This window comes from Cydia amplana, chromosome 7 (genome assembly GCF_948474715.1).
Source record: "Cydia amplana chromosome 7, ilCydAmpl1.1, whole genome shotgun sequence".
NCBI classification, from domain to species: Eukaryota; Metazoa; Arthropoda; class Insecta; order Lepidoptera; family Tortricidae; genus Cydia; species Cydia amplana.
In genome coordinates, this window is record NC_086075.1 from 3,523,296 (window position 1) to 3,547,943 (window position 24,648).

Below are 24,648 nucleotides of genomic sequence, written 5' to 3' on the forward strand. Positions count from 1 at the left end.
ATATTTTGAACAAAAAACAGTCTTATCATTTGCTGAGGCAATAAAATGCTTTTGTATGAATTGGGACGCTTAAATTTTTTCTTAAAATAAATCTCGAAACGGTTGCCAAAGGAAATAATCATATTATTTCAACTCTAGACACCTACTTATTTTTCTACATAACAGATAGTAGAAAAATGTTTTTGTTTAAATACCCTTGATTATAAACCCAAAGAATAAAATCAGCCGCAGCTTAAAAACCAGCGGCGTTACCATCAGATCTCGGATCCCCGGCTCCTTCCAACATTCCATTAGAGTGCCTCACTAGCGCTCCAGCATGCCCCACATCCTCACTAAACGAGGGCAAAAGTACAACCTCATGACCTCTTTTCCTCAAGTACTCCACGGTAGCATTGCTGAATCTATCTTCCAGAAGCAGTCGGTTATGCATATCCCCAACTGTTCTGCCGTACACCCAACGGGGACTTGACACAGATTTCTGCAGGCCAAGACCTTGAACAACGTATCTATGAAAGATGGCGGCTTGGGTTTGAGGTTGGCCGTCGCCTCCACGCGTTCCATACACCATCACTCTTCCATCATGAAGCTTAGCTGCAGCAGGGTTCAATGTATGATACGGCTTCTTACCAGGTTTTAGAGCTCTTAAGTGATCTTGATTTAAGACAAAGGCCGTGCCCCGATTTTGCAAAATTATACCAGTTTGAGGCAAAACTATGCCACTACCAAAGTAATGATAGATGCTTTGGATAAATGAAACTGAGAAACCTCGGTTATCCATTACGCCCATCCAGATTGTGTCTCCAGCAACTTTTCCAGATCCAGAAAAGGATGCTATATCTGGGTTAATGTTCTTTACCATGTTTTCAAGTATTTTGTCAGACAATAAACTTTGCGGATTGGAAACATTCATATATTTCGGATCGGTTAAGTATTGGTCTCTCAGTTTGAAAGCTTGTTTGGTGGCTTCAACTGTTGCATGTACAAACTGTCCTTCATCTTTACCATCAATATTTAACTTGTCCAGCATTCCTAATATGGCCAGAGATACAGTACCTTGAGTTGGGGGTGGAAGATTATACAAATCACCTTTCTTATGTGGCATTCGTAATGGAGTCCTCCTAACAGCAGCATAATTTGCAAGATCATCTCTAGTTGTAGCCATGTTTAAAGCCGCCATGTCTTCTGCCATTAAATCTGCTACTTTTCCACCGTAAAAACTGTTCAATCCTTGCTCAGACAAGTTTCTCAAAGTACCCGCAAGTTTTTTCTGATACAATTTTTCACCTTCTTTCAGTATTATACCATTAGGTAGAAATATTTCTTTAAACGTCTCTGAGTTGTCTTCAAAGTTCTTTGCTTTTACCAAAGCTTGAATTAGAGATCCAGAAACAGGAAATCCATATTCTGCGTACCTAATAGCATCAGCTAAAAGTCGAGATACTGACATGTTTTGGTATCCACATTCTCTTACGTAATTTAAAGCTTCTTGCCAGCCTCCTATAGTTCCTGGGACAGTCAGGGCAGATTTAACCCCTCTAAAGGGTATAGTCTTCTCTCCTGCTAAGTAGTCCACATTTGCCAAGCTGCCAGCAGCACCACAAGCTTCTATACCCACCGGGTCACTATGTGGTGGTACAATCAGCCAGAAGCCATCTCCACCAATGCTGTTCATGTGTGGATAGACCACGGCGATGGTCGCAGCAGCAGCCACCATGGCTTCCATAGCTGTCCCGCCTTCTCTGAGGATGGCGAGGGCAGTTTGGGTAGCAAGGTGGTGGGGCGTTACCACCATACCTTGAGGTGCCATGATACTTCTCTCCATGATGTAATTGATTTCTGAAACAAGTAAATATATTTATATACTCATGACATACACAAATACTCGAACGCTGCAGTGCTGTATGAGATTAAATAACCCCTAATCAAGAATTGCATACAAAGGTCTCTTCGATATACTCCGACTATGAAATACATGTACCTACCTATTTCTACCTATTTCTATAAGGTACATATATACAAGTTTTCTCAAGAGACTATAATATGGGCCTCTTTAAAAGTTAGGAGTGTATCTACTTGTGATCTACATGATACCTGCTGATTTACAAAGGTTCGACCACGCACAATTCAACGCACCTAGAGTTACAAGCGTCCATAGTACAGTAACCGCTTACCATCGGTCGGGCTATAATTATGCTTGCTGTTTTATGGTTTATCCTCAAAACCAGTGCTTTTTAGGGTTCCGTAGCCAAATGGCAAAAAACGGAACCCTTATAGATTCGTCATGTCTGTCTGTCTGTCCGTCCGTATGTCACAGTCACTTGTCTCCGAAACTATAAGAACTATACTGTTGAAACTTGGTAAGTAGATGTATTCTGTGAACCGCATTAAGATTTTCACACAAAAATAGAAAAAAACAATAAATTTTTGGGGTTCCCCATACTTAGAACTGAATCTCAAAATTTTTTTTTCATCAAACCCATACGTGTGGGGTATCTATGGATAGGTCTTCAAAAATGATATTGAGGTTTCTAATATCATTTTTTTCTAAACTGAATAGTTTGCGCGAGAGACACTTCCAAAGTGGTAAAATGTGTGTCCCCCCCCCCCCCCCCCCTGTAACTTCTAAAATAACAGAATGATAAAACTAAAAAAAATATATGATGTACATTACCATGTAAACTTCCACCGAAAATTGGTTTGAACGAGATCTAGTAAGTAGTTTTTTTTTTAATACGTCATAAATCGCCTAAATACGGAACCCTTCATGGGCGAGTCCGACTCGCACTTGGCCGCTTTTTTACTAAAATATATTTCTAAGAAAAAAATCTAGCTGCTTCTGAGATAAAACCCGTGTAAAATATTCCTCGGAAATTCTCAACCAAAGAGCTGAAATCTCCGGGTGCATGTTTCATAATATAAATTTTAACGTTCCGATAGCTTCTAAGCCGGTCCATCATAAATATGGCTAGAGGGTTGTAACAAAAATTACACTCGGGAGGGTTCCGCCCCATAAAATGTATGGGAGAATACGTTTCACTTAGATTAAAATGTTGGTGTACTTACATAATTTAAAGTGGCTTGACGTGTGAGGTTTGTTGTGAGAATTATGAAGATTTTATAAGGAAATGGGTTAATAAACTGATTGCTCTTGCAATATTAAAGGCTATATTTATGATTGATAGGCTTTGTTAAAAGTAATTTAATACGAAGATTTGGAGGTTCACCTTTCGAAGGTTAATAAAACTTTGTGTTTAGGTATCATAGTAATTAACGGTGTCGAATTAACTAATATCATGTTTAGGGTGGTCTGGAAGAGATTGCTCTTTAAAAACGCCTGTTGTCTGCCTCTATATTTAATTAAATGAAAATATACTTTACTTACGTCCCACTAGGCCCGTAAGTGGGATTTTCTCCCCGCTACGCGAGGAGAAAATCTCACTTCCTGGCCAAGGCAAGACGTAAAACTTTAGACAAACCACGGGCGGTAATTCGTAAAGCCCCAGATCGCATATTTATGTTTTTGTATGTAATGTACTATTAAACAATCATATGACCAGTAATTAGCACGAGTAGTACAACTTCCGCTATTTCCGAAGCTAAACCTCGATTTAACAACCCTAAACTATTCTCTCATATCTCAAAACCAAGTTTTCAAAAAAGGACGTATTTCCAAAACCAAGCTTGTTCAAAAACCAATCTAATTTGGAATAGTATAAGGTCTACTTTCCAAATCAAATTATCAAACAAATATCTAGCTCATCCTCACGTACGAATATGTATTTGTAAAGGGATAGTTGTATCAATATCAATATCTGGCCATATAAACTTGTTTACGAGTCCATTTTAAGGGAATTATACTGTAGGGCTGTCCCTTCCTAAATTGATTAAGGGCCAAAGGGCAGAGGCTAGTAATCAATCATGGGTAATTTTATTATGAGTGTAACTTTTTAATGTTTTTATGCAGAGTTCTTAACGATTCGCCGAATTGTGCCGATAAAACCGTTTGATGTTTTTGTTTACGGGTCAGGTTTTATCATCATCTTCCGGCACCGTGGCACCGGAATACCTATCTTATGAATGAAATAACTTTATTTAGGTATTTTTTATTTATTTAATGCTTAATAATCATCTAGCTAGAGCTATCGATCTCAGTATCTGTATAGTACACGGCAAAAAATATATATAAAAATTGAAAACTACTCCTGTAACTTAGGAGTATTAAAGGGTGGTCGCTAGAACGGTCCGGGTCCGGGCCGAGGCTTCCAGCACTGTCGGACGCCTTAGGCCGGACCCGGACCGTTGTAACATGAGTCATCCTATCCTGGATTTTACAAGCCAAGTATCATCAACATTTTTAGATATTTTTGGATGTTTCATACATTTATACTAATTAATGAAACATGTCGATGTTTTCTATCGTGATAATGAAACCTAATCCCCTAAACCTAATCGTAATAATTATTGGGGTTGATCTCGTACCTAGTGAAAACCAACCCTAATGGTAAAAGCATGGTTGTATTTTTATCGCCTGTCATTATGCCTGTCACTTTCGCACTTTCATACTAGTTAGAACGTGACAGGCATGGTGACAGGCGATAAAAATGCGACCGTGCTTAGCCCGGTATGACCTTCGTACATAAAGGGATGCATACCTACCAAAACACATCTTAATTCAGCAATCGATAGTTCAATTTATCCCGGCAAATCTTATCAACCCTTAATGTGATCCATTTATTAACCCTCTAAATATCGCACCCGATTCGTCCCGAACGAATTAGGCCATAGACTTGTGACGCGATAGTCACCCCGTAAACTACCCTATGATTCGGTCGGAGAGGACAGCCAAAACAGACCACAAAAACGCGCGTTTGCGTGCGCTAATAAAAAAAATGTCTATGAATTACAAGTTTTTGTAGCCAACATTCGTAACAATGACAGAAAGAGCAAGTGCATTACGTGCCAAGGTAAATCACCTGATTTAATACATATAATTACCTATGTAGTTTCTGCTGTATACTTCATAGTGCGGGTGCAAGCGTAAGCCTGGCAGAACTAATATTTAGGTAGGCACATCGTAAAAAACCTTCGCCTCTGTTATAGTCTATGTAAAGCATATTCTTTCGTTTATTTCCATTATTATTAGTAGCTGATTGGATTTGTTTACGTAGTCCCATTTAGTTTTTACCTAATCCTATTACACAGACAGACATTAGATACATTTACCTAATCCTATTAAGATATTTGATTCCTTTCTGGACCAAGTTGGATACTTTCACGCTCGATAGGTAGCTGCGCTATGCATCCCTCGATTGCACAGTCTGCCCTCTCTGGCCCCACATGACCCGATCGCGGGCCCCGCCGTAAAATATGTTTTAGAGCCAACCCCGAAGGACATATTGGCGTTCGACCGACCGTGGGATATTGAAAATGAAGTTTTTTGTATGCATTGAAGGTTTTATGACGGTGACGACGGAATAACGGGACTTATGGCTATTTTCTTTCTTTCAAGGTTAGAGATGTAATAAAAAATATAAAACGGGTCACTCACGTAATTTAAATCGAATAGTAGATAAGTTTCGATCCGTTTCGAGGATCGTCAATTGGAGCAACACCTGCAAACAGCGCTCGACGTGTGCACACATAGGTACTTCCTTACCACGCATGACAGTCAAATGGAAAATGTTCTCAATATTGAAATTTATTGCTATATAGGGCTCATTTAGACGGTGCGAGAACTCGCTTGCGAGTTTCATTACATTTCGTCATTTGATCGGTCGGCTGAATTGATGTAGCCTCAATGGTCCGCAATGTAACTAAAATCGTATACGAGTTCGCGCGCCGTCTAAATGAGCCCGTGTTATTTCTGTCTCGTCTAGAAAAACATTAGTTCCTCTCGTTCCCCACAGTGTAATACAACAATAAACTCGGCGCGAAAGAAGGAAACCCGAACTGAAAACATGTTTTTGCTTTCGTCTCCTGTATATAGAAGAGGGTTCGTTCAAAGTTTGTTTTTATACGATTGCGTCGAGCTGGACTAAGGAGAGTTATGTGTTTGTCTGAACTGTCTTTGTCCTTTAGCCATCAATGAGTTGAGATTTTCTTTAGATTTATTGTACTTATTAGTAGGAGTAGGTACATCTTTATGCAAAAGGTGCAATTTTAAAATCGTGTAGGTATAGGTAACGATTCTTTCCAAATATTTTACTCGCACAAGAAATTTAAGTTCACTCTGCACATACTTGGTTAAAACAAAGTGAAGCAATGTCATTATAAATTTGACAATAATGCAAATGGCTTGCAGAGTTAACTTGGTCCGATTCTAAGCGCATATTTATTTTTATTCAAGTAACAGCTAGGGTGTAGGTACATGCTAATCTATGGGTTTAGGATAGGGAATGTTCCCGGCACTGAATATGTACTGTGGCCAGAACCGGGAAATCCCGGTTCCGGGACTGAGCTTGTATAGAAAACTAGCGAAGTGTCGATGTCCAGTTCTAATTATTTAAACCTTCAAAATCAGAACGTTAAAAACTTCCAGTAGATAGTGACATCCCTATATCCCTAATGAACATTAAAATTGTGAGTAGATAGTGACATCCCTAATAATAGATTCTAAGACAAATAAATAGCTTTGTTTGTTCCGTAGCAGAGACAACTTTGGATCGTAAAGGTACCATGGGCAGAACAAATTCAGAGCCCGCATACATTTCACGGTTGCACGGTTGTTCAAACTGAAAATACTTCATAAATATTGGTTTAACAAGTAACAAAAGAAATAGAAAATCAGGTGTTTTGAAAAATCCGACGCCATCATTGGCGTTTTTTTATTAAACATGGGGTGATATATTCTGATAGCCCACGATGTAAGGAATCTAAAAAATATTTTGGACGTAGAGGCTTGGACCACCCTGTATGATATCGTCAGTTCTTTTTTTGGCAAAGTTTTTTTATAAATAAGACTGCAAAACAGTGTTAGTTGGAGTCCAAAATAGTCTTGTTTGTCTTTGTCAGTTTAGTATTGTTTGTTCAGCAGCGGAGACAACTTTAGGTCGTAAAGGTGGCTAGTTTCGCCCATAGTGTTGTGTCCTTTGAGTCCTCTGTAAAGGGGCCCACTGATTACCAGTTCGCCAGACGATATCGATCGGCCTGTCAGTTGTTCGGAACTGTCAAATTTTTGTTCTAACTGATAGGCCGATATCGTTACAGGCGGACTGTTAATCAGTGGGCACCTTTAGACTTGACTCACTTTTTAGGCCCTAATAATTAAGTCGAAACTACGAATTCGTCGAATTCTTAATAGAGACCCGAGTCTTGTCCTACTTGAGTCCTACTTATTTTAGAAAAATCTCATGTTTTTACGAAAAAATTCTAATATTATATAAAATTCATGAGTTAATATAACGCGATTATTACGTCTATTCCGTCACTCATTTTATCAAAAGTCAGGGTAAAATGAACGCGCGAATGGCACCTAACTGATATGATCCCAATATGATTCAAATAGGGTAAACGTAAGTACTGGTGTTCGACGCGGTCCCAGTTCATGTCATCTTGAAACTTAAGTCATTGTCAATGGAGGTGACAGCAGGGCGTCATCTATTGGGCATTAGCATGTCGAGCACTAGTACGTTTACCTTATCGGTTTTATGTCAGGTGCACGTTCGAATTGGCCTGATAGACTCGATCAAAAGACTCGAGTTCCTACCTACACTAGTTCCGCCCACATACCTAAGACATATGTTTACGGCTGTGGGTTAGCACTCTCAAATGACTTATTTTAACTGAAAGAAGTTTAATGACCGCATCCAAGTTCTGTGTAGCAGGATATGTGTTGTGATCATGTGTTCGTTTTAAGGTGACATTCAGATGGAGACTGCAACAGCGTTACTGTTGCATCGTTGACACGGGTGACATCACGTCTATTTAATTGTAGTGTATTAGAACTAATATCTGGGTGACCGAGCTTGGCTCGGAAAACATATAAACACTCGAAAATGCGCGTTTTCCCAGAAATAAGACGTAGCTAGATCGATTTTTCGCCCCCAAAAACCCCCATATAGCAAATTTCATCGAAATCGTTAGAGCCGTTTCCGAGATCCCCGAAATATTTATATAAATAAATATATAAATAAACAAGAATTGCTCGTTTAAAGGTATTAGATTAGATTAGATAGATAGATGCTTATGAATATGCTTATGAACATAAGATTAAGGGAATGTACACTAACACTATGGACATGGTCCGAAATAAAATATATTGAATTGAATTGAATTGAATAGTGTAATCTTATTTAGAATCTGGTTGTACCAATACGCCCCCTGACATCCATCCTCATACTGTCAATGATAATGCAGGCAAATGGGGCATTATCTATGAAAAGGGACCTTATTGTCGATGGCGCTTACGCCGCACAGCGTTGCGCGCCGTTGTATTTATATCGGAGCATCGTTAATAATGGCGTAAGCGCCATCGACAATAAGGCCCCTTTTCATAGATAACGTCACAAATATGTTTTGTAGAACGGGATGGACTTAAACTGTAAAACTTTAACATATTATATTATACCAATATCAAAACGCTCAGGCGCCCCGGAAACAATTGAACAACGCATTAAAACTTAACCCGTTCCCGGCTAGTTCCCAACTTTCCCTCCGGATTTCGGGACGTGTATTCCCATTGGTTGTGCTAGCGGGAGAAAGTCGAGTTTTCAGAAAATCCAATGTAACCCTTTCCGAGAAAATATATTTTCTAAAAAGTTTTCAAACACAATTCTAACAAAAATGTTATGCGTGATTGAATACTGTGGGGCTACCACGAAAACTGAAATTCGCAAATTGTTGGGATCTTTCTCTTTTACGCTAATGAAGGCGTACTAAGTACCTAATAAGAGTGACAGAGAAAAATGCCCGCAATTTTCGAACTTCAATTTTCGCGGTTATATAGCCCTGTAAGTACCTATTTATGCTGATCGATATACGTAGAGCGCGAATTTGAATAACTAAAACACGTTTTGCATATGTCGAGTTTCCTCATATTATTGTCCCGGATATTAATGAGTGAAAATGTGTGTAATATGTACTCGTAGGTATATTGTTTGCTGTAGTGTGCCGCTGAAGCAGGCGCGGCTGTTGCAAGTACACCCCACGGCCCAACATTGTTGATGTAGGATTTTACATCATAATAACGGATCGAACAATATGGAAACGCTCTTATGCGATTGGAACGCCACTAGTTCCATGTTCAAAATTGTTCAATTTTTCATATTCCAGTAGCGAAATCTAGTTTGACTTGTTCTTTTTCGATTGTAACTCGGAGAGCAAATGTGACTGCAGATAACTTTATTTTTAGTTCGCATCAGTTGGAATTGCATTTGATAGTGTTCGGGGAAATTGTAACAGGATTTTGATTGGAATTTAGGGTTGCCAAGAAAATGTTTGATTTAATTAGTCCATATTGGATTTCTTGATGTTGCTTGTTATACTTGCTACTACTGGAAGGGTTATAATTTTGAGCAGTTTTATGAATGAGATTATTTGAGAATTGTGTTTAAATAAGTGGGCAAGGGAAACACTTGTTTATTTATTTATTGTCCCCAAATAGGGTAATTGTGTCTGTTTGCCGTCCAGTGCCTGTTTCCGTCCACTTGGCGGAGTTGCTACAAAGAATTGCGGAAAATTTGAATATAAACAAGCCTTCTCACACATGTTTGGATTTGTTGCAATCCATAATGTCTAAGCAATATTTTTACCAAAATAAAAGTGTTATTTGACAAATAGCGGCTTTAAAAAAAATTATGTAAGTGGCGGCATTGCATCCAGAGCTTGAAAACGTCATTTTGCAAGAAAAAAAAAGTGTTGGCGGCAAATGTTCACGGTAAGTTTATTAATTAATTTAACTAGTTTAAGTTACGTTATTGGCACATACTGCAACTTAAAAGTATAGTAAACGCAATTTTAAGTGTTTTTTATAGTTTTTTCATAATAATCTTTGATAAATTTAGTGGACGAGTACTGACATACTAATTTTGAAAAATATTTAGTTTCCGACCACACGGACGGTAACTGGAACAGCTAGGTGAGTATTTGTTATGATCGTTTTACTTCAAAAGACTTATAAACTACTATATATTTTCTCTTAAAATGATGTTTCTTGCTTATAAGATTATACATTTTAGTTTTCGTCCACGATTTTGTCAGTGTTGCTTGATTAAAATCATGTTTAAAATACGTGGTCGAAAACTAAAAATAGCTTTAAATATTGTTTCAGTTTCCGTCCATGTACTATGAGTGGTGTAGACGAGATTTATTATTACATGATTACTGAGGGCGAAAATAGCAATTCGTGGATGAGTTTCGATTTTGTTCGACGAAATGAAAGAATTGAACTGAGTCCGACAATGAGACGATTCCACGAATTGCTATTCCCACCGGAGCATAGTGGTTTGCCCCAAATATGCGAGGAAATAAGTTAAAATAGGCAATTAATTATTTAAGCATCAAGCATTACTCGAATCTTAATATAAAAAATGTCAAATCTTACGATTTTCCCTCCTTAATATCTCGCGCACGAGTGTGGAGCGGGCTTTAAAATAATTGAAATGTCTATGATTATTAAGCAGTATTTACACGATGTTACAAAATAGTCCTGCAAGAATGAGACATATAATTGTCTCCCTATCTCGCTCTATATCCTACAGCATGAACTGATAGCTGTACCAGGCCGTGTGGATGCTGGTTTAATAAGTATCTGTTTTTCGCTCTCACTTAAGCCCCGCATTCACACTCCTACCTTGTAGGCCGCCTCGTAGTCCGCCTCGTTGGGTAGGATTGTGTATGGGGGTTGTAGACTACGAGCCGTCCTACCGTTTAGCCGTTTGTAGGACGGCTCGTAGTCCACAACCCCCATACACAATCCTACCCAACGAGGCGGACTACGAGGCGGCCTACACGGTAGGAGTGTGAATGTGGGGCTTTATAAAACTGCGTCCTTAAAAGCCATCTCTTTCTCGCTCTCACTCATGGGTGCGGTTGTCTGTTACACGGCTTTAATGGACGTACATACGGCGGATCACCTTACACACGATCGAACGTGCGCCGGACCGCAAAGTCACGGTCCGGGCGTCTGTAAGGCCAAGCGCACACCACGATTTTAATTTTTGCGAGACGATTTTAGAATCGCGCTGTAATTTATCGCAGAAAATTCACTGCGCGCACTGCGATGAAAAGTCGACGATTTGTTCATTCTCGACATGGATTTCGTACCAGTCGCCAGGCGTGAAACAATATGCAATCGCTGTATGACTGAGTATTTATACCACAAAGGTGATCTCCTTCTATTTCTATAATTAAACGGTCAACATCTAGCGTCTCATCTTGTGACTCCATTGGAGAAGCAGGTTCCGATATGTTGACTCTTGGAGAGCGAAATGCCGACTGAGGTCCGGGGTGCGATTTTATTATCGCAGTGCGCGCGGGGCCATACAACTCCGTATGCTGCAATTCACTTTGTGACAATGGCGTCGCGAGCAGTCGCGGAAAAATGTGACAAATCACAATTTTAAAATCGCTGCGATTTTTTTGTCGCATATGCGCGCACTGACATATAAACACATACGTTACATTTCTGCGACTAAATTATCGTGCAACAAAAAGTCGTGGTGCGCGCTTGGCCTTACTGTCGCATTTGTCAAAACCCATGTTGCTGCATGGATTTTTGACATTTGCAGCAATAATGCAGTCGGCAGTATTGTCACGCTGCAATAATGCTGGTGTAGTCAGAGGGGCTACCGCCAAAATCGAAATTCGCAAAATTGCGGGGCACTTTCTCTTTTACTCCAATGACGGCGTAATTAGAGTGACAGAGAAAAATGCCCGCAATTTGCGAACTTCGGTTTTCGCGGTTGAAGCCCTGAATCCGAACTGTATTTTTAAAAGCCTGGCCGCAGACGTTCGGAATTTTCCGTAAGGAATGACATGTGTAAGCGAGACAGCGCTATGCATTTGTAGAGCGACGTCCCGTTCCCACATGTCATTCCATACGGAAATCGAATGAAAATTCCGATTGTCTGTGGCCAGGGTTAAGGAAGGCGTCCGACTGATAATTGCAGCTGCATTACTGTTGCTGTATCTGTCAATTTCCGTAATAAAATAAATGACGTTCACCGCCGTACTACTGCCGCGATTATTAGAAAGTGTTAGAAATTTTAATTTGTTTTATGCTGTTATTAACATTAATATTTTACATATTATTTATCATAAATTCTTTATAAGGCACATACACGACACGAGCTGTTTTTCTAAAGAATTTCAGTGCCTAAATCTCTATGGTCACTTAATTAATTCAGAATGAACTCCCTGACGACTATGACCATACATAGAGATCTTTTCCTACAAAAAAATAAATTATTGAATGACCATGTATATTGAGACTCTGAATTTCTCAAAAAATAATATTATCTAAAGTTGATAAATAGATTGTATTAGATTGTTAGTAATTTAAGAAAAACGAGTTAAATATCTGTAATTAATAAATTAAAAGTGGGTAGGTATTATAATTATAACTGGTGTTTATCTTAATAATGCATCTGCATTCGTTTTTCCTATACATAAATTAACACAAGAAAACAAATAACTATCATATATTTAAGTGGGTATTTCATGATAAATTTTACTGTCCAGCTACTCTGGCAGCTCCGATAAGTTGATGAAAACTAACGCAACGACCCTATATACAACAAAACTAAGTCGGTACTAGTAACGTACATAGCTTAAAAATAAATGATTCCTTATTATATTGATATTATATATTATAAATGCGAATGTAACACTGTTTGTCGGTCTGAGTCCTGAGGAAGGAAATATATATAAATATTTATCACGAAAATAACCATTCTACGCGGTCGAAGTCACGGGCAGAAGCTAGTAACTAACTAAGAATTATCTATATAACATAAAAACAAAAAATAAAGATAGGTATAATTGATTTTCAATGCAATAATGCACCCTACAGTACTTTTTCATACAGTGGACGAAAACTGACTCATACGTGGACGAAAAGTAGCTCACAGGCGGACGGAAACTGAAATAACCCTACTTTTTCATAATATATTTTTTATGAAATAAACCGTAAATATTATTTAAGGTCTCGTAATATTAACCTAAAATAGACAATATGAGCAATACAAACAAATATAGCACATTTAAGTAAGACTACTTAAATATTTTTTTTTAGCATTTCAAAGTAGACATCTCCTATAATTGGACGGTATCTGACACAATTACCCTATTTAAGTAAAATAAATATTTATTTCTAGGGGAAATCCTCATACCTTTTCCCTTGCCATGAGCAAAATAAACTATGTTCTTACCTTATCCCACATAAGTGTTTCATGATTATCATTTTAAAGGAATCGTACATTATTATGACAAGCGATTTAGAAACTACAAGTATTACAAATTAACTTCGAAACATAATCAATAACGTCTTGTTTTTCGTAGGTATCACTTATTATATCTATACAGTAGTAAGGTCAGGGTGGCCAAATCCGTCAGCGGGCCAAATCCGTCCAACAACATTTGTGGCTATTCTAACAACAGTATGCACTTGCTGACTCGATCGATAAAGCAGAGAGCATATTTAATACCAGTAGTCAAAAACAGATAGCGCTTAGTCGCCAGTAAATGAAAAAAAAACGCTTTTAAAAGTTCAGATGCGCTCCGAACTCGATATCGAGATGAGTATGTAGAGTAGTATGTGCTCTTTTTGTGAAGTCGGGATTTTTTTTAATTTATTTATATTTTTAAATTTACATCTTAATTACTAAACATTTATATTCTCGCCAAACTGTTACGTTTGATGGCGAGATGCGCTCAGTGATGAGACGATGTAAGTTAGGTCTTAATGAGTATGTTAAATGTTTATTATATTGTTCGATATACATATTTATCGGTCTCTTTATCCATTTTACGTTATAATCTATTGGTGAGAAACTATGGGTGGTTAAAATTAGTGTTTAAAAAATTAGCGAGTGGACAAATCCGTCAATTGTGAAAAGGGAAAAATCGTCATGTGCCGGAATTTCCCTATTTCATGTATTGCCAACCTTTTTTGATTTGGCTCACTTAAGTGTAACTCATACTCATGAGAGGTGATGCGATACTCTTAAATAATTGCAAAATTTCTCATATATATTCGTGATAGCTTTCGTAGATCAACCTATATCTGTGCTGTATTATTAAAATGTTATGTTTTCACGGACGTCTCACTAAATCAATAGGTAGGTAGGTTAGGTTCGTTAGGTAGCTTCAGATGCCCGAAGGGCAAACCGCTCAGAAATAGGAGCCCCGCGAAGCGGGTCTCCGTCTAGTTAAGTTGCGAAGGAAATGTTTTTTGAAAAGAAAAGCGCCACGAGTGTTAAAATGGGGACTAAAAACTATCAAAGCGGCGGCTAATGACTCGCTGTATTACATTACGGCTAGCCGTGTTGAAGAACGTATGGCGCCGAATACATTCCGGCGGATTTTCATTCAGCCGCATTCAATCCGGCTAATCGTCGAACCGCCGCATTTCAAAACGCCCCTGTTTTGTAAAACGGCTAGCCGTAATGTAATACGGCGGATTATACGATCCGACTGCGACATAGTCATCAGGTTTATTAAAAAATAAATATCATCGTAGTTATGACCAGCCAAAGTGAACTAATACAAAAGTATGACGGAAATGCCCTCATTGACCGGAAAACAGCCATATGTCATGCCAGTCAAACTCCACTAAAATGATGAAGTAATTTACCGTAACGTGGGACTAATATGTAATAGTAATTTACTTGAGCATCAACAATTCAGTTAGGAGTCGGATTTCGGCTGAAATTGGGTCACTGGTACGCTGTCAGTTCCATACATCGGCAGTCAAAATGGCGTGCCTGTGTTTCCATGTGCTGAACCAGAAAATCTTTGTACATACCTATTTATAAGGTTAGATACCGTCAACCGGGGTGAATAGGCATGGCTGGGGTGAATAGGGACAAAACTTAAATGATAAGATAAGATAAAGATAAAAGATAGTTTATTCAAGTAGGCATAATTACAATGCGCTTATGAACGTCAAATAAAGCTAGGTAGACCGGCTCCAACCCTACACCTCTGCCCCGAGAAGATTTAAATCCCCCCTCAATTGGAGGAGGGTATCCCAATATGGGACCGGCAACAAACTCGGCGGGACACATCTTTTCAAAAATAATTACATCTTATAATTAACATGCATTACGAGAAAATAAGGGAAAAAATACAATTTAAATTACTATAGAATTCATGCAATTATACACATAAGGTGTAATAGAAATTTGATTTAGAAAATATACATATGTACATGGAATCATACAAAATCGTATGTAATGTGATTTACTAGACAAGTCCTTAATAACTACCCACACAAATTTGATCATACAAAATCTACTATTATTTTCAATCGAATGATAAAATTTTTGTGGGTGAAAGAAATAAATTGTCAGGTAAAGTTATAAATAGTACATTATTGTCGAGGTTCGGAAGTAGCTTGTACTTGCAGGCTGAGGATTCGTTTTAAACGGACGACCTTGGGAGTCCGTTTAATTGAATCCGAAGCCAGCAAGTAGCCTTCCAGCCGAGTCATATATAGTGCTTTTCTCAAAAATGGTGCAAGAAATAGAAATGTTTTACAGAAGCAACGTTCTAATTTTCACAGAAAAAAGTAAAACTATTAAAAAGATTTGCTTGCCGCCTTTAAAAAAAAAAGAAGTGTATTTTTCTGCTGAAAATACGCCAACGTATTTGAGACACTTAAATAGTCGCGGTACCAACATTATAATAATAAGTGCTGATCATCTGTTTGGCTGTTTAAGGGACCTATGCCTTCATTTAATATGGCCATTTAAAGTTTTAAAAAATTTGGAACTCGTTAAATAATGGAATTTTCTCAAAAATGGACGGCAAAGTCGACGTTGCCGGTTAAAAAATAGGTCGCGAAGTGCGTAGTTTATGGTCATTCAAAAAATTAAAAACTTAAAAACATTGCAGTCTCGATTTCGGGACTGCAATGTTGCATACAAATTCCATTATTTAACGAGTTCCAAACTTTTTAAAACTTTAAATGGCCATAATTATCAAATGAAGGCATAGGTCCCTTAAACAGCCAAACAGATGATCAGCACTTATTATTATAAAGCCTATAACTGACTATCGCACCGCACCGCGACCTTGGAGCGTCGGACCCATAAGTGAGAGCGAGAAATAGATATCTCTTTCTGATAAGTGATAAGGTGCAATTTTGTATTAATAATTCCTGTTAAAGGGTTCATTATGACATACTTAATGTGTTAGGAACAGAATAAGGATAGAATGAAATGGGCGCGAAGATTAAAAGGGATTTAGAAAACAGTACCTGGTCAGTGAGAGAAAATTACTTGGCAATCCCGCGGAGAGCGGGCCCGCTGAACTTCTATGATCTTCTTGTCTTCTTTCTCACAAATTAAGTCTGTCACTGTCTAGTTATAAAAGAAATAGGATGCAGAAGGCAGAAAATGCACAAGGACTGATATTTTACTTTAATCGAAATTAACACTAAGTGGACGCGGTGTCGGCCATATTACCGCCATTGTCGAAGTGTTTTTTTTTTTAAATCTAAAATGACTGAATGTAGTTTCGAATGACGGATATCCGGTAAAATGAAAGAATGTAAATTTGAAGTACAATGTTGCTAGAAGAAATAATATATTCCTAAACATACTGCCCGGGAAGAAATCTCTAAGATTTCTTAAAACATGAGTACAAATTATCTGCTAGAACTTAAAAGAGAAGTACGTTATTCCTTAAAACTAGATATGAAATTTATTTTACTATGTTTCAATCAGTGCTGGTAAGGAAGAGGGCAAAGTTTAGATACAGGGCGAACTAAATTATTGCCAGTACTAGTCTTTAAAGTAGCTACGCGTGCTATGCCATCTCGTCCTGGCGACAAAGAGACTATGCGAGCTAACTTCCAACAGTAAGGAGTCGTGTTCTCGTTCACAATAAGTACGATGTCATTCACCTTTAAGTTTTCAGATGGTTTGAACCACTTATTACGACCTTGCAAATGATGCAAATATTCTACATTGAACCGACGCCAGAACTGTTGAGTTAAATTTTGAAGAAGTTGCCACCGAGATAATCTATTCAGTTTTTCAGTATGTAAGTCATATTCCGGTAATGAAACCATGTTATCTCCTATGAGAAAATGGGCTGGTGTTAATACGTCAATCTCATCAACGTCGTCAGAAATCGGACATAAAGGTCTAGAATTCAAAATCGACTCCAGTTTACAAAATACACTGCTTAATTCCTCGAAGGTAAGAACAGTTTCACCCAGAATACGTCTTAATAGTAATTTAGACGATCTTACGGTCGATTCCCAAAGTCCTCCCATACTCGGAGCAGAAGGGGGATTGAAATGCCACGTAAGTTGATGTTTGAGAAAGTAGTTTTGCACGTCAGAATCCACGGTGCACCGCTTCAGAAAGGAATAAAGTTATTTTAGATGATTGTTTGCTCCAACGAAATTGGTGCCACAATCAGAGAAGACATCAGAGCACCATCCTCGTCTACTAATAAACCGAGTAAGACAGGCCAAGAAACAATCTGTAGAGAGATCCGATACTAATTCCAAATGGCACGCCTTCGTGACCATGCAGACAAATATACACAAATAAGCTTTCGTGACTGGAGCACGTTTTAACTTAGACGTTTTTATTAAGAAAGGACCTGCATAGTCTACTCCAACTTTTGAGAATGGTCTACAAGGCGTGACTCTTGATGGAGGTAAATCAGCCATTAAATAATCGGCAGGTTTAGGATTAGCCTTAAAGCATTTGTGACATTTACGTATTAGTCGTTTAATGACAGTCCGAGCCGATAAAATCCAGAATTGCTTACGCAATAATGACAGTAGCACGGGCACTCCCACATGCAAGTACAATTCGTGATAATAGTTTATCAACAAAGTTGTTAAATGATGTGATTTCGGAAGGATGACTGGGTGTTTCCGTTGTGAGGACAAGTTTGTATACTTCAGTCTTCCTAACACTCGCAGGAAACCCTCTGAGTCAAGGAAAGGAGTCAGTTTTCGAAAGTTAGTTCGGTGAGGTAACCCACGTTGCACTAATTTTATTTCAGTGGCGAAAACTGAACCCTGGACAATTTTTATTAACGAGTATAGGGCGTTACGCCATTCGACGCAAGTCAATGGACCCACTCGTTTTAAAGTAGGGTTCTTCAAATTATGAACAAATCGAAGACAGTATCCGTGGACCTTCACGAGCTTGTGAAGGGAACTATATTTTAACATGAATTCAGTCGCATCTACCTCACAAGAGACCTTGCTCACGTGGGCAGTAGATACTACCTCCCTCTCAGGATCCGGAGAAACCGTTTTTCGCGCAACGGTATCTTCGGATGGCCAGGTATCTGGCGCTTGCTTAAGCCAAGGTGGACCCCACCAAAGAGGATGTGAGCCAAGCTCCGAGGGCATCAAACCTCGGGAGGCAGCATCTGCAGGATTCATTGAAGATGGTACATGTCTCCAGAGAGAAGGAGACGAGTTCGCTAATATTTGAGAAACTCGGTTTCCCTCAAACATTTTGAGCTGATAAACGGGTGTGCGAATCCATGACAATGTAATGCTCGAGTCACACCAGATTACAATGTCGTGGGCAACATTAATCAGTTCTGAAGAATGTTTGGTAAGTTTAGACGCTAGCAGGGCTCCACACAGCTCCAGCCTCGGAATTGTCATTTTTGTCTGTAACGGCGAAACTTTACTCTTCGATAAGAGCAGGTGGACCTCCACTTCACCGTTGATCCTCTCGACACGAAGGTAGACCACTGCAGCGTAACCTTTAAGGGACGCATCTGAAAATGCGTGAAGAGAAAATTTATTGCCATCAGTAGGCAAGACAAATCTGCGTAATTTAATGTTTGATAAGCTAGAGAACTCCCCTATAAAAGAAAGCCACTGAGCCTGTTCATCATCAGGTAAGGGGTCATCCCAGCCAATCCCTAAAAGCCACAACCGTTGCATGAAAGCCTTGGCCATGAATACAATTGGCATCAACCAGCCACAAGGGTCATATATGCAAGCTATGTTAGCAAGCACGGCACGTTTAGTCATTCCTGTGTTAGAAATTCTACTATGATACATGAACACATCAGATGTAGGGTTCCACTTTACACCGAGTACCTTGACAGACCCTTCATTTTGAGGATCAAATGACAATGGTCCTTCACGGACGTCGTCAGGCAAATCAGATAGAAATTCATCACTATTGCTCGACCACTTTCGCAATTCGAAACACCCTTGACTTAGGAGGTCGATCAGTTCAGCTCGAACCTTTCGAGCTGTGTCAGGACCAGGAGCTCCTGTCACTATGTCATCAACAAAAATTTGATCAGACAAAATTTGACTAGCGACAGGGTGTGAGGTCTTGGCCTCCTCTGCCAATCTCAAGATACACCTCATAGCGAGAAACGGACTTGAGGAGACTCCGAACGTGACCGTCCTCAAACGAAATTCTTTAATGGGGTCATCAGGGTGTTGACGCCAGAGAACTCTTTGATAGTCACGATCGTCCGGGTGCACAAGTACTTGTCTGTACATACCCTTGATGTCACAAGTGAATGCGACAGGCTGAAGACGAAAACGTGTAAGTACGTCTACTATGTTACGCTGAAGTTTGGGACCAACATGCAGAACGTTGTTCAAAGACACGCCCGTAGAAGAGGGCATAGACGCATCAAAGACTGGCCTACATTTTGTAGTTGATGAAGACTCTTTTATCACAGCATGATGGCTAAGGTAATATTTACCACTACCCGGAGGGTCAAAGACAGGCTCCATATGATTCTCGTCCAGATATTCTTGAAACACCTCACTATAGTCTGCCTTGAGTTTAGGATCTCTTTTAAATCTCCTCTCAAGACTTAAAAGTCTCCGAGCGGCCAATTCACGACTATCACCCAACTCACTTTGATTTCCCTTGAAGGGTAAACGGACAATAAAACGATTTTCATTATCCCGCGATACATTATTTAAAAAATGATCCTCAATAATTTGATCATCGGGATCAGGAAGTACAGATTCGGGAATTTGTTCAATCTCCCAGAATCTAGTCAGACAATCATCTAACGCCACATGATGAGATGACAGATGAGTAACCGAATTGGTAGTCGGTAAGGATTTACCGATTATTACCCAACCAAAAATGGTTCGGTAAGCCGCCGGTAAGTCAGTGGAAGGCCACACCTTCTCACCACAGAAAATGTCATTGTAGACATCACTGCCTAATAAAATGTCTATTGGCCTAGACAGGAAAAAATCATTATCAGCCAATTGCAGGCCTTGATAATTTGACTTTATGTCCGCAGACAGAGAGACACTGGGCAAGTCGCCAGTAGCATACTTTAAAATGACAGCCGAAACAGTAAGCAATGGCTTGTCAGAAGTCATGGACTTTAAAAACACATTGGTCATTCCATGAGACCGATGAGGCACACTCGGCCCTACACCATAGATAGACACAGGTTGATGGTTATGTTTGAGTTGGAGTCTTTGAACACACTCCTCAGAGATTATCGAACATTCAGCGCCTGGATCAATAAACAAGCGAACAGGTTGGAAATGTCCATCGCCATTCCCAGCAAGGCCCATGGCCGTAGCTAACAGTACATTTGGCAACTTAGGCTTAGTATCCTTTACCATGAAAGACTTCATTGTAGCATTATTAACACTGGTAATGCTATTAGGTTCTTGTTCACCTTCTGGATATGAAGGCTCAACCATTTCAGCCACGACAACAGCTGACTTCACCACAGGTGGAGTGCTATCAGGTAGTGTTGAAGACGGACAGATCAAAGTGTGGTGTTTAGCCCTACACAACTTACATTTATGTAATGAACTACACTCATGATATTTGTGTGTACCAAAACAATTAAAACACAAATTTTTAGATTTCAGAAAATCTCTACGCTGATCAATATTCAAAGCCTTAAATTTATTGCACATATACATGTAATGATCCAAATTACAATATCGACAATTTATTTCCTTATTGCCCTCTTGGACATGCATTACCAGTTTAGTATTGCGATGAGGCGGTGTCTTGACAACAGGTTGTTTAGGTGACCCGCTAACTGTTGCCTTCAAAGCAATAGACATTTCTAATGCCTTACATTGATATTCCAAGAAAGCAATAAGTTCAGAATATTTAGGAATATCCGATCCAGACAAACTTAATTCAAATTTACTGCGCATCTCCATAGGCAATTTTTTCAATAGGACATGGAGTAGTATAAAGGACCACTCATCAGTTTTAAATTTCAAGGCTCGAAGAGCGGCTAAGTGTTCATTGAAAGTGTTCAAGAAAGATCTCAAGTCAGACCTTAAATTCACAATGGCAGGAAGCGACATAATAGCTTCTAAATGCGTATCGGCAATAAGTCGTATATTGGAAAATCGGTTCTCCAATAATGTCAAAGCAACACCATAGTTTTGATCAGTAAGCGGCAAGTGCTTGACTAAATCAAGAGGTTCACCTGATAAACATGATATCAGATAATGTAATTTTCTCACAGGTTTGATGGTAGCACTCTCGTCAATTATACTTTTGAATATATTTATGAAATTTGACCATTTCGTGACATCGCCTGTAAATGATGGAAGCGAAATACGCGGCAGAGGTATATCAGGTGTGCAAAACTGTGAGTTACCTACGTTCGCAGACGTCGACGTATTCGCCGGAAATAATTGTGTATAAATAACACTTACACTGTTCAATTTCGCGTCATAAGCCAAAAACTCTTCGAGGTGCTTGTCAGGATCGAAACCTGCACGCTTCGCCGCTTCCACCGACACATAAGCGTCTTTAAACTCGTTTTTTGTTTGAATGAGATCGCTGCATCTCGTTTTGAATTCAAGAAGTTTTGTATTATCTTCTCCAGCAGATTCCGCGGCACTGTATAACAAATCTATTTGAAGTTTGGCCAATTTGTAACGTATTTCTGCACTCATTTTTCACAACACCACGTACTCCTTCAAAACACTATAACAAACCACAAAGTAACAAAGCTGCGGGCTTTGTTATGCAAACTAAAGCAATAAACAACTCGAATAAGTTTAATTCTAACCTCAAAAATTAACGTGACACTGACAGGACAGGAATCGAATGACACTTCACTTCGTTCAAGTCGTTCACGAGCATAGACTAAAAATAAGGTATGTTTGCACTGTACTCGAACTGAACGGAATGGGAATGACTTTTAAAAACGCTCAAACTGATTGTGAACGTGAACACTAGCCTTATCTTGCTACCACCACTAACGAAAAAGAAATGTGATTCCACCTTCAATTTTTTTAAAACGTACGACTCTAAAATGCAAAGCAGACAATTAAACGTATAATGACGTATTTCTTTTAACGTTTAAGACAAAGTATGATATACATATAATACGTTACACGTAGACAAGAAAACTAATTACTTTCGTAAGAATAATGCAACACATGCAGTCACTTTTGATAAAATATCCACGAACCGAGGACAGACAATTACTTTTAAGTGTTTAAAAGTACGACAAATGCAAACTTGCAGGCATAAATGTACCGAGTACAGACAGTAAATTAATTACGACAAATGCAATCTTGCAGACAGTTAACTTTAGTTGGACAAATTTGACTTGACAATTAATGGCCGACCGTATGAAATGAAATTATTTCGAATGAATATGTCCGGTTCTACTAAATAGATTTTTAAATATCCTGCTCGAATGGACCAAATTTTATGTTAGGAACAGAATAAGGATAGAATGAAATGGGCGCGAAGATTAAAAGGGATTTAGAAAACAGTACCTGGTCAGTGAGAGAAAATTACTTGGCAATCCCGCGGAGAGCGGGCCCGCTGAACTTCTATGATCTTCTTGTCTTCTTTCTCACAAATTAAGTCTGTCACTGTCTAGTTATAAAAGAAATAGGATGCAGAAGGCAGAAAATGCACAAGGACTGATATTTTACTTTAATCGAAATTAACACTAAGTGGACGCGGTGTCGGCCATATTACCGCCATTGTCGAAGTGTTTTTTTTTTTAAATCTAAAATGACTGAATGTAGTTTCGAATGACGGATATCCGGTAAAATGAAAGAATGTAAATTTGAAGTACAATGTTGCTAGAAGAAATAATATATTCCTAAACATAATGTATGTTATTTAGTTTTTGTTAACATGCATACCTGTAACTACTTCATAGTGGATCATAGACTCGGTTTATTCCTTATTTTGTCGCCGCACACGCTACTAGAAGTACTAGACATACTTCCTTTTAGCTCTCAATTTATTAAATCCGTATGGATTAATTCTACGTCTAACGATTTATCACGTTGGATATGGCGGTACTTATATCACAATGAAAAAGAGTTATTTTTTTCCATGATTCTCTCCACCTTATCTATAATTAATTACTTTCACAACATTTGTGACAAATGGATCAGTGTCGCGCTAGCTAGCGCTGTTTAGCTTAATTGTAGATATGTACAATCGATTACATCGATTTGGAAGTTCAAGGAGAGTTTAACGTACACATATATATATATATATATATATATATATATATATATATAATGTTTCTACTTTACCATTTCGTTAGTCTTGTCAACAGTCACAGAGTGACAGTTATAAATGGTGCAAGCTTATTGAATAAAATGGAATTTGTTAAACAGAAATATAATTAGGTAGGTAATCATTTAAAGCGAGAAAGAGAAAGAATCAAGAAAGTAAACTTCAACAACAAGAGTTCAGCTAGCTTTCATTGATAAATAACAATTATTGTTTTTATTTTCAAGGCGCGCCTCAAGGCCCAAATGACAAAAACAAATAGTGGTTTACTTGAATACATACCTTGCGATGTACCTACTTATCCAACTATTATATTATTATAATAAATTAGAAACTAATTTGTTTTTAGTATACACAAATTATTTATGCAATTCATGATGATTAATAATATCATGTACCTACTTAGTACACTTTTTGGTTGGTCTTACAGACATTAATCTGTAATACGAGGTACCTCTCTAAAGCTTAAAGATAACAATGAATCTCAGCTAGGTCATTGAAAGATACATCTTGATATATCAAGATTTGCTCATACATATGCCTAAGTCATTACCATTTTTATAATGCTAATTAAACGTTTGACCAATAGTTACAGATATTTCAATACAGGCTCTCATGAGCCACACGTAACGACGATGAGATATTTACAAAGATCGAGAGCTCTCGAGAACCATCCCTAGGTCAGTTATTAATTGTATAACACAGTTCTATAAATTTGTTAATAATAAACTTCCACTTGTTTTTTAACTGTGTACTATCAATAATTATATATTACGAATATGGACAGAAGTATGTTCCTACGAGGCTAAACTTTATATCATCACAAGTCATCTATTGATGTTAAATACTCTAAACATATACAATATACAAATATAATTACAGGATTAAACGAACTTACCTGAAGTGAAGTTCTATCCTGATTATATGAAGTACTTAGTCCGTGGTAGGAGCTTCCCTCCCTCTCAAGTTAACATTAATT

General features: G+C 38.4%; 1 protein-coding gene across 1 annotated transcript in view; it reads right to left on the minus strand.

The window, feature by feature from the left end:
• Nucleotides 1-224: 224 nt before the first annotated feature.
• Nucleotides 225-24,648, minus strand: part of LOC134649377 (oxamate amidohydrolase proenzyme-like) — a 36,741-nt gene continuing 12,317 nt past the window's right edge. Inside the window, exon 2 of the mRNA XM_063504104.1 lies at nt 225-1,836. Within this exon, the coding sequence (XP_063360174.1) occupies nt 233-1,822 (1,590 nt within the window). The 5' untranslated portion in view covers nt 1,823-1,836 and the 3' untranslated portion in view covers nt 225-232. The remainder of the gene's footprint in view (nt 1,837-24,648) is intronic.